The 14,851-nt window shown below is 52.4% G+C and overlaps 1 protein-coding gene across 1 annotated transcript; it reads left to right on the top strand.

Moving 5' to 3' along the window:
- Positions 1-1,422: 1,422 nt before the first annotated feature.
- On the top strand, positions 1,423-9,853 carry ajm1 (apical junction component 1 homolog). The gene is made up of 3 exons (XM_072240107.1): positions 1,423-3,971; positions 5,535-5,613; positions 9,637-9,853. The coding sequence occupies exons 1-3, from the start codon at positions 1,423-1,425 to the stop codon at positions 9,721-9,723; spliced, it is 2,715 nt and encodes a 904-aa protein (XP_072096208.1). The 3' UTR covers positions 9,724-9,853.
- Positions 9,854-14,851: the final 4,998 nt, after the last annotated feature.

The following is a 14,851-nucleotide window of genomic DNA, read 5'->3' as shown; positions in this document are numbered from 1 at the left end:
CGATGGTAGTCTTCGGATTGCTTGCTCTACTCCGCCAATGTAGTCCCGATAAGGTCCGGAGCAAAGTTTAGCCCCTCGGGAAGGACCGATCTGGTCGCCTTGTCGATACTTTGCCCAGTTTGAATGATGACAATCCTTTCTGGGTCCAGTGTTGGGATGGCTGGACTCTGCTGGGACAGTTTGTTGTATTTCCTGATCTGCTTTGCCGTGTTCCTTCGCGAAACTAGTTCACCTTGGGCAGCGGTGGACCTGTCTGTACTCCCAGACAAGAGGGGTGACAATTCCAGGTGAAGAGACAGTTGACTAATTAATCTATCAACCGATGCGTCTTTGGACTGTGGGAGGAAACCAGAGCACCCAGAGGAAACCTACCCAGTCTCGGAGAGAATGTACAAATCCCTAAATCCCTTACAGGCAGCAGCAGGAAGTGAGGGAGCTCCCTCATTGATGGTGAACAGAGCCCTCATTGAGTGGAAGGCAGGTTCATCATTCACGTTTTGCACGGGACACCTTCATTTCCTGTGTGAGTCCAGGAGCTGTGCTGCACCCATAAAAGCCCTTTGGCCCACCACATCTATGCTGGCCATCGTGCCCCTCTTTACTAATCCTACTTCCCACATAATTCCATATCGCTCCATTCAGGGCCCTCTCCAGTGGCCTCTCACTGTGAGAGAAAGCACTGATCAAAATGTCGTGACTGTTCCTGCCTCCTTCGCCATCTTCAGCGACTCATTCCAGATACCGACTACTCTCTGTAGTGATTTACCCCTCAGGTCCATTTTAAATCTCATCCCTTTCCCCACTGTATTCATCTCTGGTTGAACGACAATTAAACTTGAAATTGAACTTTGTTTTTAGGATAAACAGACACAGCCGGTCCAATTTCTCCACACATAACTCAAGCCTTCCAATGCGGGCAGCATCCTTGTGAATATTTCATGGAACCCTTCACTGGAATCAGCATCTTTCCAGAAGTGCCCACGTGTGGCCTGGCCAACATTTTGTACAAATGTAACATAACTTCCCAACCCTGGTACTCAGTGCCTCGGCTGAAGCAGCCAAGATTACCGTATACCCTCCTTGCCACCTTGTGTTACCACTTTCAAGGAACTATGAATTGTACCCCAGGGTCTGTCCTTAATGACACTGGAGTACAAAATGATTGGGATCTCGTTAAACTCTAATGGGACCAGACAGGCTAAACATGGGTGGTTGTCAGATACAGGACAGTACCTGAGGGCCAATCCAGCTCAGTGATTCAGGGCCAATGCTGTGCAGGAGACCCAATACAGGAATCTCCAGATCACTGGCCGCCAGTGGCAGACACCGGACCGCCAACTCTAACATTTGTTCTGTCGTTGCAGGGTGGATTCACTGTGAAAGGGTCTGAGAGAATTCAGCAACGATTACCGCTCCTTTAAGATGACACGGACAGACCCTCCGGACATACTGGTATCCACCGTCTATCGAGAGATCAAAGTCAGCACGATGCCAGGAGAGCCCAAGATGTACCGAGCACGGGGTGTGTACGACTCCGCGAGCCCCAACTCGCTGCAGGCCGCGCAGCGGGATCTCGGCAAGCGCCAGTGCCGCAGCTTCGACTTCCTGCAGTCATTGGAGGGGCAGCCGCCCGCCCCGGCCACTGGCGATGAGCCCTCTGGCCGCCGGCACGAGCGGCGGGCCCCGAGCCCCGACACGGCCTGGGACTCGCTCGGGAGGCCGGTCCACCTGCGCTCCTCGGCCCCAGACCTGGTGGTTGGGCGCCTCTGCCCCGCCTCCGCCGAGCCACGGGAGCCCCCCCGGCCCGAGGGCAAGAAGAGGGGCAGGTCGAGGAGCGCGCCCAGGGTGAAGACCACCTACCGGCCAGTGCCAGTAGAGACCCGCTCGCCCGAGCGGTGGCGACGGGGGCGGGAGGTCCAGCGGGGGCAGCGGGACTCCAACCGCAGGGGGGAGGGGTCGCCCAGGAGAGAGGCCTGGGCCCCGGCCAGGGGCAGGGTGGATGAGGTGCACCCTATCAAGCTGCAGCCGCAGCGGGCCGAGGCCTGCCTCTACGCCCCGGCCCGCGAGGAGGGCCCGGGGCCCCGGCCGGGGCTGCACGTCCGCTACCGGCTGGACATGAAGCCGCCGCCCGAGGGAGCGGTGCTCCCCTGCCCCCTGCCCCGCCGCCAGCCGCAGGTGTCGGCCTGGCAAGCGCAGCCCGGGCGCAGCCTCACCGTGCCCAGCGGCCGGCGGACGCCCCGAACCCCTTCGCCCGGGCTCCCCCCCGCCGGCGACTACTGGACCCTGGCCACGCACGGCTGTCCGCCCCAACCCTGCCGAGGCCCCGGGCGCTGGGGAGGGGGCTTCCCCCAGGACTACCCCGAGGTCCACAGCCTGCCCCGGGGTCTGGCCTCGCCCACGCACTGCCCTGACTGGTGGGGCACCTACCGGGCAGCCCACCCCCTCCAGCCCCCTCGCTGGGCGGCGGCATCCCTCCCCCCGCTAGCCGCCCACTCCCGGCACCATTCCAGGTCCTGGGACGACATCCTTGGCCGGCCCGGGCCTGGGACGCCGGGCTGCCACAGCTGCGAGACCCTCCCGCGGAGGGAAGGGGGCCCGAGCTCCACCGGCCCCAGGATCCAACCCACGGTGGTCAATCTGTCGCGCTCACCCCAGCGCTACGCCGCCCTCTCCCTGTCCGAGAGCTCCCTGGCCGAGAAGCTGCAGGGGGAGGGTGGCCGACCGGCCGCCGGTCGCTCCTGGTACGTCACGCCCGAGATCACCATCACCGACAACGAGCTGCCGGCCGTGGGCGGGGCCCGGACTCGGGCCCGGCAGCCGGCCGACGGGCCCAACGGCCTCAGCGCCTCCTTCAATGACCTGCTGTCGTGCAATCTGGAGAAGGGGGAGGCAGGCGGGGGCGGGGGAGCGTCCGGCCCAGGACCCCAGCCTGCCGGCGAGCAGCACCTGGACGACGTGCTGGCCGACCTGGTCATCGACACCTGTAAGGTGCCCGCCCCCCGGTCGCCCCCGGACGGCCTGCTGGAGCGGCTGCGGCGGCTGATCGGAGGCGAGGACCCGCCCGGCGACGGTCTGATGGCCGAGACCCCGGGGCGGGGCGTCCTGCCCGATATCTCACCTGACCTGCCCCCCAGCCCTTGCGAGGGCCCGCTGAGGGAACGCGCCTCGGACGAGGTGGACACCATGATGTGCTCGAACCTCAAGTGCGGCCTGACGGAGACCTTGTTCAACGCCCGCCTCTACTTCAAGTCCTGCCACAGCTGCTACACCTACTACTGCTCCCGCGGCTGCCGGAAGGACGACTGGGAGACGCACAAGGAGGCCTGCATCTACGGCCGGGTCAGCAGCACCTGCAAACGGGTGCTGCGCAACTGCCGGGAGAACCAAGCCGCCCACAAGGCCTTCTCCCGCATCGCCAGGATGGGCTACCTGTCCCGGGGCCGGGGGGTGCTCTTCCTGGGCTTCCCCAACCCGAGCTCCGCGGACAACTTCCTGCGCTTCGGCCTGGAGAGCCTGTTGCTGGCCCCCACTTACCTGTCGATGCGGGAGCTGGAGGGCTACGCCGACCACCTCGGGGAGTACCTGAAGGAGATCCAGGAGGCAGGCCGGCAGTACAACCCCGAGGAGTGCTTCTTGCTCAACGTTTCGGTGGCCCTGGGCCAGAAGGTGCCCGAGAACCCCTCGCCCCGCCTGCAGACGCCCAGCGTCCGCCGCTTCGCCAAGATTGCCCTGGCCTCCGGCAGCCCCGAACGGAAGGCCTACCGGGCCGCCGAGGACGAGATGGAGACCCTGATCCTGACGCCGCCCCCCGGCACCACGGACATCGCCAAAGACGGCGAGGCGGGCCGCAAGGCGCGGGAGGTGTGCTTCATCAACGTACAGCGAGAGCTGCGCATGCGCGGGGTTTTCCTCAGGCACGAGTACCCCCAGGTGTATCAGGACCTCTGCGAGTTTGTGGAGAGCAATAAGAGGTTCACCCCCACAACCATCTACCCCATTGACAAGAGAACGGGTAGGCAGTTCATGTGCATGATCATGGCCGCCTCGGAGCCTCTCACGCTGGAGTGGGTCCGCAAACCCAATGTGTTGGAGGATATGATGTGACCAGCCCTGGCTCGCTCACCCCGTCTCGCCGCAGAACGCTTTCCGGTCTCTGTAACCTACTTGTCGACGACGATTTTATATCGGGAACCCGCTGGGTTTGGGGGTGTCCATGGCTGGGGGTCTTGCAGATGCAGGTCTAGTGGTGGTGGGGTGGGAATGGGCGTGCGGGGTGTTGGGCTGGGTCACCGGAGGGGGAGGGTTCCGGTGCTGATGAGGTGGATTCCAGGGGTCTTTGGGCACAGGGCAGGAGGTGACTCTGTTGAAGGGGAAAGGGGTTCACAGTGGAGGAGCTCCCTCCACACTAATCCCTTCCCCTCACAGCCAGGGTGGGGAGGTGAACAAGCAGGTCATAGGCTGGGAAGCCAGCCTGGATAGTTCTGCTCAGCAGGCCGAGAACTACTGCCCTTCAGCAAAGAGGTTTGGTTCCATTTGGGGCAGACAGAGGGCCCACAATCACCCGCTCTTCTGCAAACATTGGCTAATTTCACAAGCAGGAACTGCCATAACTGTGGGAGGGGAAGGGGAGGTTGTGGTCTTGGGCTGAGAGGGCAGGGAGAGGAGGGGCTGAGGGGAATGGAATGGGCAGTGAAGGGGAGAGGAGGTGGGGGCACAGGCGGGTGGACGTTTAAGGGCAGGACCAGGGATCTAGAGGGGGGAGGGGTGGGGTGTAGGTTGGTGAAGCAGAGCGGTCAGGGATCAGGAGAGGGAGTGGGTAAGGGAGAGGGAACAAGGGTGATGAGGGTGGGAATATGGGTAGGGATAATGTGTTTAACATACAATAGAATGGGAGGGATGGGGTTGGTTAATTTGACAGTGCCTCAGGAATATATCATGTAAAGAAACACTGACCTTTCACCTTCTGCGGCAGTGGGTCACTCACTGACTTTTCACCCTCTGTGACAGTGGGTCACGCACTGACCTTTCACCCTCTGCGGCAGTGGGTCACACACTGACCTTTCACCCTCTATGACAGTGGGTCACGCACTGACCTTTCACCCTCTGCAGCAGTGGGTCATGCACTGACCTTTCACCCTCCGCGGCAGTGGGTCACGCACTGACCTTTCACCCTCTGTGACAGTGGGTCATGCACTGACCTTTCACCCTCTGCGGCCGCGGGTCACGTACTGTCCTTTCACCGTCTGATGCAGTGGGTCACACATTGACTTTTCGCCCTGACCATCAATAGGTCATACCCTGAATGGTTTAGAGTCACTGATATCAGATGTGGTGAACATTTCGACAGTGAGGACAGTCGTTTCCTTCCCTGAGACACTGGTGAACCAGTGAATGCAGTAATTTCATGGCCACTGTCAGCCGAGTCTCAATTTGCCAGCGTTGCTATTAGTCGCTGAAGTCAGTGCATTTGTTAAGTTTTAACATGGCTTGTCCACATCCAGTACAGTGTCCAAACGCTAACTTGTTGTTCATAGGGAAATGCCGATCAAAGAACCAAATTCTAATCTAGAATATCACCCACCACCTGGATGGGCCCAAGTGTTGGAACATCAGGTATGGAGATATGTGTAGGAGACATCATATTAGAAAGAGTAAAACAGGTAATTTATTATAGTGAAATTTAAAACATTAGAAAAACTAAGAAGCAAGGTAAATATATAAAGACTGATTTCTCTCAGTATGTGCCTGTGGTCAAAGTGCAGAGAGTTAAAGCACTTTGCTGTCACGCCTGATCAACTTGCTGACATACACCTTACAGATTCAACAAACCAAACTGGCGGAGTAGTTTGGGAGTTGATTTGATACAACGAATTTCAGTCGTTTTCTAGAGCAAAACGTTATGGAACCAATCAGAGATGAGGCTGTTTTAGACCTCTCTTTTGTAATGAGACAGGATAAATCTGTAAATACAAACTAACCTCTGGTCCAGGAAAGGGTGATTGTAGCGAGATATAACTTAAAAATCACATCTTGGAATGCTTCAATGTGCTGAAGTCCAAATCTAGTGTCTTAAACCTAAGTAACAAGGCATCAAGCAGCTGTTATAGATAGATGTGTTGCTTAAGGTTGGGTGCAAGGGCAAATTGAAATATTAGACAATAGATAAGTTGTAGCAATCATTCAAAGGAATGTTTGAATATTATGAATTGATTCTGCTGGAGGGGAAAAAATCTCTGTGGGGATGGAGATGACTGCATCTGGGCTCTTTAAGAAGGGTAAGGATTCTTAAAGTGTTATCAAGGTGTGTCAGGCCTGAGCACTGTAGAAACAAGCAAAGAGTCACAATAATTAAGAAAGATAAAATAGTAACTGTGAGGAAATATGAATTTGTGCCTGCTGATGTACAGGAGAGAGTGTAGCCCAAGCAGCCTACATCTTGTGGAGGTGGAGATAGAAGTCAGTGATGGGGAAAGTGAAAATAGCTTACCAAGATATTAGTTTTCATAGCTGAAGATATTAAAACATATTATAAATAGGAGCTAACCAAGGATCTAAGGGTAGGAAGGTGATTAATAGCATCTGCAAAAGAAAACAAACCAGAATTTGATAGGGGATGGCTCACACCCTGAAGTGACTGGGAGGCAGCTAATGCTTCATCAGGGACTTCTCAGAATGTCTAGGTCCAGCAGTCCAAGGGCATTGGAAAGGAACCAAAATAACTGGTATTTCTGAAAGGGAGGGGTGGAGGAAAATATGAAACTATCAGCAGTTTGCCTGAGCTTTGTGTTTACAAAAATGCTGAAGTGTTTTATTCCTTGGTAACAGAGCACAGAGAGGGGTGGAATGTGGTAGTGAAGCTGGTCTTCATCAAATAGCAGTAAGGGGGAGGGTTGCTAGATGTAGTGTATGGATTTTCATAGCCATTTGATAAAGTGCCACGTGAAAGGTTAATTCTGAAATCAGGGCCTTGTGCGGTTTTCTGGTTCGACGATATAAAATCAGAGCCAGAATCAGCTGGTGTCCATTAGGCTGAAGAGGTGCATCAGCGGGGTGCTGGGGTGCTGGGGGCCATAGCTATGTAAGTGTAGCAGTGACTTTGAAGTGTAACGTGTTACATGTTGGCAGATACCCAAAGCTAAGTGGTAAAGTGAGATGTGATACGAAGACAGCTCGGGACTAATGGGGTGAGGCAGTGAGAGGTGGAGAATTAAGCAGCGAGACATGAGGATGTTCACTTTGCCTAGAAAAAGAAAGAACTGCACTTTATGAATAGTGAGAAGCTAGTAAAGGCTGATTTACTTTGTATCCCACCCATTATGTAAACATGCTTCCTTGTCCCTGGGAGTGTGTGAGGCAGCAGCGTGGAGCGAGATTCGCTCTTGTGACTAAACCTGTGTTATCCCTGCCCTGCAAGTGTGTGATGAGAACAGTTGAGAACAGTGTAGATGGATCTTTTCTCTGATGTGTTCTGTCACTGCCCTGGCTCTGTGTGTGTGTGTGTGTGTGTGTGATGGGACACGAGCTTTACTCTGTGTCTAAACCATTCTGTCCCTACCTTGGGAATGTATTGGAGAGTGTGAAAGGGATTCACTCTGTGTCTAACCCATGCTGTCCCTGCCTTGAGAGTGTGTGACGGGACAGCATGGAGGAAGCTTATTCTATGTCTAACCTATATTTCTACTCTTTAACAATAACTGATTTGGAGATGTTATTGTTGCTGCCCTGGCCATGTTGAAGGCACAATCTGGGCCCTAAACTAACTTTACTGCAATGCAGTATTGAGCACCTCACTGGCTGAGGTGCCATATATTTTACATAACACATTAAGCCCCATCTCGTCTCTCACTGGTAAATAAATGTTCCCATGAGGCTATTTAGAAGCAAGAAAAATAGAAAAGTATTTTGTCTAAATGGTGAGGGACTGTAGAGCACTGAGATATAGAGGGATCGAGTGTCTGCGTCTATGATTCACAGAAGGCAATTACTGAGAGTAATTAGGAAAGCTCACAGAACGGTATTGTTTATTGTGAAGGGAATTGAATACAAAAGTAGGGAAATTATACTATGCTATAAAGGGCATCCGAAGTAGAGTGTGCAGCATTAGAGTCTGTTTTTAAGGAACAGAATTAATGCATTGGAAGCAGTTCAGACAAGATTTTCCAGAGCACTGCCTGGAATAGAAGGTTATCGTGTAAAGAAAGGTTAGGCAGGCTGGACTTAAATAGTGAGAGAGGAGTTGATTGAAACACATGAGATCCTGAATGGTCTTGACAGGGTGGGTACGAAGTGGATGTTTCTTCTTGTGTGGGGGGGGGGATCTAGATCTATTTAAAAATAAGGAGGGTCCATTTAAGATGGAGATGAGTCTTTGTAACTCCTGCTCCTACGGCAGTGGGAATTCTGTAGACAAGATTCTTGATAATAAGTGTGGTGGAAGGTTGCTGGGGTAGACAGGAGGCTGGGGTGAGGTTACAGATCAGTCACAGTCTTAATAGATGGCAGAGCAGGGGCAGGGAGCTGACGGTCCACACTTGCTCTGAAGTTGGATGTTCATGATTTGAAGGGCAGCGAGGAAATTTCCCTGGTTCCTGCCCATCATCTCAAGAGTCATCGATCAGAACAAATAGACGACCACATTTCCTATCAGATTATCACCGTGCTTACATCTCAAAGGGATTCAGTGGGCTGGACAAGGGTTGGGGAGATCTGTGGAAGGGGCAATGCAAATCCTGTTCTTAGTGAACCCGTGCTGTCCCTGCCCTAGGAGTGTGTGATGGGACAGTGTTAGAGGGAGCTTCACTCTGTGTCTAGGGAGACTGATCTGAGGGGAATGGGTTGTTTGGTTTTGGACTGGGAATGATACAGTCTGGTGCTGTGGGTCTTGCTGCTAGTTCCAGGGGCCATATTACAGGTAGCTGGAGAAGCTCCACAAGAGTCACACATGCCCCACAGACAGCCAGTGGAAACTCTGCAGTTGTATTGTGGGAGTGTGCCGCGCCCTCCCGGATGGGGCCGTGCGGTAGGGAACGAGGTGAATGGTCACCCTGATCTTAACGCACTGCTCACTTCCGAGCAGCTCATCTCCTCCCCCGGACACTGTCCACTGTAAAACTCAGGCTGCTTGCCACTCCACTTCCAACCCCCGATGTCCTTCCACCTCTCCATCTCCTTCTCGCTTCCATATCTCCCTTCCTACACCTGTCTCTCTCTCACTCCCATCTTCTACTCTCCTTCCCAGCTCCTGATATCTCACTTCGTCCAATCCTCCCTGTGCCTCACTTTTCTCCCCAGCGCTAATCCCAAATCCCATTATCCCCCCCTTTACCACCCCATAAAATCTTTTTTAACCTCCTTGCCTCCCCTCCCATCTTTACCCTGTACTCCTCACATCTCCTCCCGTCCCCTTGGCTCTTTGATCTCTGTTTTTAACTTAATCTTCAGCTTCAGGTGTTTATGGGCTGTCTCATTCCGTTGTGTCAAGATGATCGATCTATTCAGTATTACAATGACTGCAAATGTTGCCTGTGGATTCTTGGGATGTAGTAAATGTGTCGCAGACCTGGGGGAATTGTCCAAACAGACCAGAATCATGGCTGGAACTAATGTCTTACCAACTTTTGTCTCTTATCTGTTAAGATGATGTTCCAGTTGAGCTGCTTCTGGATTCAAGACCTGGTAAAATCTGCCAGAGTCCATGGCCAAATTGGCCACTGTTGTCAGTGAAATCAGACCGTGATCCTGAACTTGAATCAGCATCTCCAATAATGAACTAAAGCAGGTGGCAGTAGAAACGTGTGCCTTCTGTGGATGGACTGGACTTGGTTCTTCCCCGGACTTGGCCCTGGTCCTGGTCCTGATTCCATTCCAGGTCTGATCGTGGGCGCTTCTTGTCTTTCGCTCGTCACAACTTTCAGGATCACTGTAGTTTGTGGTTATCGTGAGAGCAGAGATTAAAATAAACGGCACTTATGATTGTTGGACACTGCCTGATCTGTCGGACTGTGTATAGAGAGTGTGTGCACGTGGGTGAGAGCACTGTGTGTGAACGTGGAGAGTGTTTGTGCTTATATGCACCATGGGGAGTGTGTGTGCATGTGGAGGATGTAGATGTTTATGTGCATACATGAGGAATGTATGGGAAGTGTGCACAAGATGTGTGTGTGGAGAGAGTGAATGAGAAGTGTTTATTTGCACAAGGGGAGTGTGTGTGCACAGATAGGAAATGTATGTGTCTGCATGGGTGTAGGGGTTCACAAATGGGACAGTTTGAGTGTATGGAGTGATCGTGCAGACAGGAACTATTTATTTATTTCGGTATTTATTTATTTTAACTGCAACTTTTTTTAATGTCTTGCACTGTACTGCTGCCACAAAACAACAGATTTCACAATAGTGAAGTTCAAACCTGATTCTGATTGTCTGCATGTGTGTTTATGGAGGGTAAATGCATGGGGAGTGTTTTGAGTGTGTGTTTGAACAGGGAGTGTTTGTGAGTGAGCGTGTAGGGATGTGTGCATGGGGAGTGTGGGGATTGTGTGCATGGGGAGTGTTTGTGAGTGAGTGTGTAGAAGGTGAGTGTATGGGGGTGTTTGTGAGTGAGTGTGGGGGATGTGTGCATGGGGAGTATTTGTGAGTGAGTGCGTGCGTGGAGGGTGTGTGTATGGGGAGTATGAATGAGTGTGTGTATGGGGAGTGTTTGTGGGTGAGTGTGTGGGGGTGTTTGCATGGGGAGTGTTAGTGAGTGTATGGGGAGTGTTTGTGAGTGTGTGTGTATAGGGAGTGTGTGGGAGGTGTGTGCATGGGGCGTGTGAGTGAGTGTGTGGAGGTGTGTGTATAGGGAGTGTGTGCATGGTAAGTGTGAGTGAGTGTGTGGAGGGTGTGTATGGGGAGTGTTTGTGAGTGTATGTCTGTGTATTTGAAGAATGTGAGAGAGACGTGTGCCAGGAGATTGGACTGTGCTGCACAAACAGAATCACACAGATGGGTGACGGAGGTCCATGGTTAAAGCAGGTATATGACACACACTCATAGGTAAGTGAATACACACACACACACACATCGGTGTGATCTGGTGGCACAATAGCAAAAAGGTTAGCACAACACTTTACGGCACCAGCTAAAAGATCGGGATTCAATTCCCTTCACTGTAAGGAGTTTGTACGTTTTCTCCACGGCCACGTGGGTTTCCTCCAGGTGCTCTGGTTTCTTCCCACGTTCCAAAGACAAACAGCTTAGGATTAGTAGGTTGTCAGCTGGCCATGTTGGCACCAGAAACATGGCAACACTTGTAGATTGCCCCTGCACATCTCAGACTATATTGGTCATTAATGCAAGCCATAGGTTTCATTGTATGGTTCGGTGTATGTGTGACAAATAAAGCTAATCTTTAATACACACACACAGGTCCATGGACCAACAAATAAACACAGGCTCATGGATAAAACAGCTATGTGAACACAGACACACACACACACACACAGAGCAATGATGGTGTATACACACACACACACAGCAATGTAGGCGTACACACACACACACGATGCATTCAGATCACAGACACATTCCAGGGCCCACCATGATCTGCCCAACAGCCTCCTCCCCAACCCCCTGGCTATCTTCCGTCCCACCAGCAGCATGCCCAAAGAATGCCAGAAAGTAGGAGCAGGCCACTCGGGCCACCATTCCAAGAATACTCTGCCCCAGGCAGTGTAATACTCTGCAGTGTCAGTTCCCCATCGCCCCAGTTCGTTGATCCTCCACAACTTCGGTCCCACACCGAGGCCCTGCACCCATGGCCAGGAGAGCCCTGGGAGACCCGACCCACTGACATTGGGTGGCACTGGGAGAGGTCTGATCTCGGCCACAGCTTCAGGTGGTGGAATCAGGCAGGAGCCCCGTCAGGAGACGGTTGCACCAACAGCTCATCCTGAAAGTGAGCAGCCAGTTTCGGCAGAGTAGGTTGGGAAGGCGAAAGATTTGAGGGAAGAGGGGAAGTGGGCAGAGTTGAGGAGCTGGTGAAGGATGTTGTGAGGAAGGAGGAGTTGAGCAGAGGGTTGGTGACGGGTATTTAGGGAGGGAGAGAGTTGGTGAGGGGGATTTAGGGAGGGAGAGGGTTGGTGAGTGAGGGGGATTTAGGTAGGGATGGGTGAGTGAGGGGGATTTAGGGAGGGAGAGGGTTGGTGAGTGAGGGGGATTTAGGTAGGGATGGGTGAGTGAGGGGGATTTAGGGAGGGAGAGGGTTGGTGAGTGAGGGGGATTTAGGTAGGGATGGGTGAGTGAGTATTGGGGAGGAAGGAGGAGTTTACGAGAGGGTTGATGAGTGAGGATGGTTTAGGTAGGGGTGGGTTGATGAGTGAGAGGGATTTAGGTAGGGATGGGTGAATGAGTATTGGGGAGGAAGGAGGGGAGCTGGAGAGAACCAGAGAAAGGTAAATGGGAGAATGAAAGGGAAGGAAGGGTGGGGGATGTGCTGCTCGTAGAGTTCTGGCAAAGTAGAGCTGACGTGGTGGTGACAAAGGAACTGTGATTTTGTTTCTGCCTGTGACTGGTGTGCGAAGTACAGTTGGTGCGGGAGGTACAGGCACTGGGAACCCTTTGCGTCCACGTGTCCACTGAGGCCACATATTTCACAGGTGATGTGGTGAATTCAGCTGCTGCAGCCACGGTGAGTGGGGAAGCCTGAGCCACTGTCTGCTGCCTACCCAATGAGAGAGTGGTCCCGGATCTTTCTCCCTGGATCTGCAGCCTACTCAATGGGAGACTGCTCCCGGATCTGCTGCCTACCCAATGGGACAGTGCTCCCGGATCTCGGCTCCTGTAGAACATCCAACAGGCACCTATCCCCGTGTCTGAACTACACTAGTCAACCAGTCATTCTTGTCCAATAAGCTGAGCATACCCCGGTTACTTCTACCGATCCCAACTGTATGACTCCAGATTTAGGTAGTTACTCTAAAGGCGAGTTAACTTCCTTCGGAATACAGTGCCAGATAGGACAGATGCTTAGTCCACGTTGAAACCACTGGGAAAATGTATCTGCCTTTATGTGTGTGAATCTATGAAACTCAGAATTTCCATGGGAATACCTGCCCTTGTGCATAAACGAGTGACTTCACACATTTCTGTTGTACATGAATGAGTGATACCAGTCTTATTAGAATTAAAATTTATTTTATTTCTTACATCCAACTCACAACATGAGGGAGTAAATATCTTTCTGTTGTGTCTCTAGTGCAATGTACAAGCAGTAAAGAAGGGAAATGTGGGAGAGTATTGCCCATACACTAAGGTTGTATACATAATTGTTTTGTATACGCTTACGTACAGTCAGATCAATGGGTATTGGTAAATCTGATAGCCTGGTGAAAGAAGCTGTCCTGGAGCCTGTTAGTCCTGGCCTTAATGCTGCGGTACCATTTACAATCGGTAGCAGATGAAACAGTTTGCAGTTCGGGTGGCTGGAGTCCCTGATGATCCTCCGGGCCTGTTTTACGCACCTGCTGCTGTAAATGTCCTGAACAGAGGAAAGTTTACATCCACAGATGCGATAGGCTGTCTGCACCACTCTCTGCAGTGCTCTGTGACTGAGGGTAGTACAGTTCCCTTACCAGGCTACGGCACAGCCAGTCAGGATCCTCTCGATGGTGCCCCTGTAGAAAATTAGTACAGTGCCCACTCTATCCATGCATCCATTCATTCATCTCCCTCCCTCCCTCTCCCTCTTTCCCCATCCCCTCTCCCCTCCCCTCTCCCTTTTTCCCTCTCCTGCCCCTCTCACCCCCTTCCCCTCTCTTTCTCCACCTCCCACCTTTCTTCCCCTCCCTCCCCATCCTCTTTCCCCACCCTCTCTCCCTCCCCTCCTCTTTCCCTCTCCCTCTCACACCCTCCCCTTCTCCCTTTCCACCTCCAGCCTCTCTCTCTCCTTCCCTCACCCCTCCCTCTCCCCCCTCTCTCTCTCTCCCTGTCTCCCTCCCTCCCTCTCACCCTGAGGGTGTAACAGGTCTTAATAATGCATAAACAGCTTAGACAATTGGTTGAAGCTCAGTCCACCAAGGCATGAATAGGTAATAACATAATGTACATAGATGGAAGCAGACATTGGCATGGAGATACTGAAAAATTGTTAATGGGTAGCACTTCAGTAAATCCACTTCTGTCCAGACCAGTGTAAGGTCATCCTTCGACAATGTTGGAAGGTTAGAAGGGTGCAGGCCAGGGAGACATGGTCCATAGTCATAGTCATAGTCATTCTTTATTGATCCCGAGGGAAATTGGTTTTCATTACAGTTGCACCTTAAATAATTAGATAGTGATAAAACCATAAATAATTAAATAGTAATCTGTAAATTATGCCAGGAAATAAGTCCAGGACCAGCCTATTGGCTCAGGGTGTCTGACCCTCCAAGGGAGGAGTTGTAAAGTTTGATGGCCACAGGCAGGAATGACTTCCTATGACGCTCTGTGTTGCATCTCGGTGGAATGAGTCTCTGGCTGAATGTACTCCTGTGCCCAACCAGTCCATTATATAGTGGCTGGGAGACACTGTCCAAGATGGCATTCATACAGATCATTAAAATACCACAGGCAAGTATAGACAGACATCAGAATGCTCGGTGCAGTGGTGTCCTTTGCTAGTGAGAAGTTACTCTGCAGCTGTAAAAAGCCTTGACCAGGCGACACCTGGAACTCTGGAAGCAGGTGTGGGAGCCATGCCCTGCAAACTGGGGTGGCCAATGGAGACACACTGGCAAAGATCCCACAAACCAGGGATCCTGACTCTGAAATTTCACAAGCTTAAAGGGTGGAGGGTGGCTTAGAAATATCTTGGTGTAGTCTACATGCAGGAGTTGCA

This window comes from Mobula birostris, chromosome 22 (assembly GCF_030028105.1).
Source record: "Mobula birostris isolate sMobBir1 chromosome 22, sMobBir1.hap1, whole genome shotgun sequence".
NCBI classification, from domain to species: Eukaryota; Metazoa; Chordata; class Chondrichthyes; order Myliobatiformes; family Myliobatidae; genus Mobula; species Mobula birostris.
Note: the sequence above shows the minus strand (reverse complement) of the source record. Positions and strands in the feature narration are given on the sequence as shown.

Excerpts from the sequence above, each read along its gene's own strand:
- ajm1 (XM_072240107.1), top strand. The coding sequence starts at position 1,423 with ATGACACGGACAGACCCTCCGGACATACTGGTATCCACCGTCTATCGA. Across the intron at positions 3,972-5,534 it reads TTTGTGGAGAGCAATAAGAG|GGAAATGCCGATCAAAGAAC; the intron begins GTTCACCCCCAC and ends TGTTGTTCATAG. Across the intron at positions 5,614-9,636 it reads CCCAAGTGTTGGAACATCAG|ATGATGTTCCAGTTGAGCTG; the intron begins GTATGGAGATAT and ends TTATCTGTTAAG.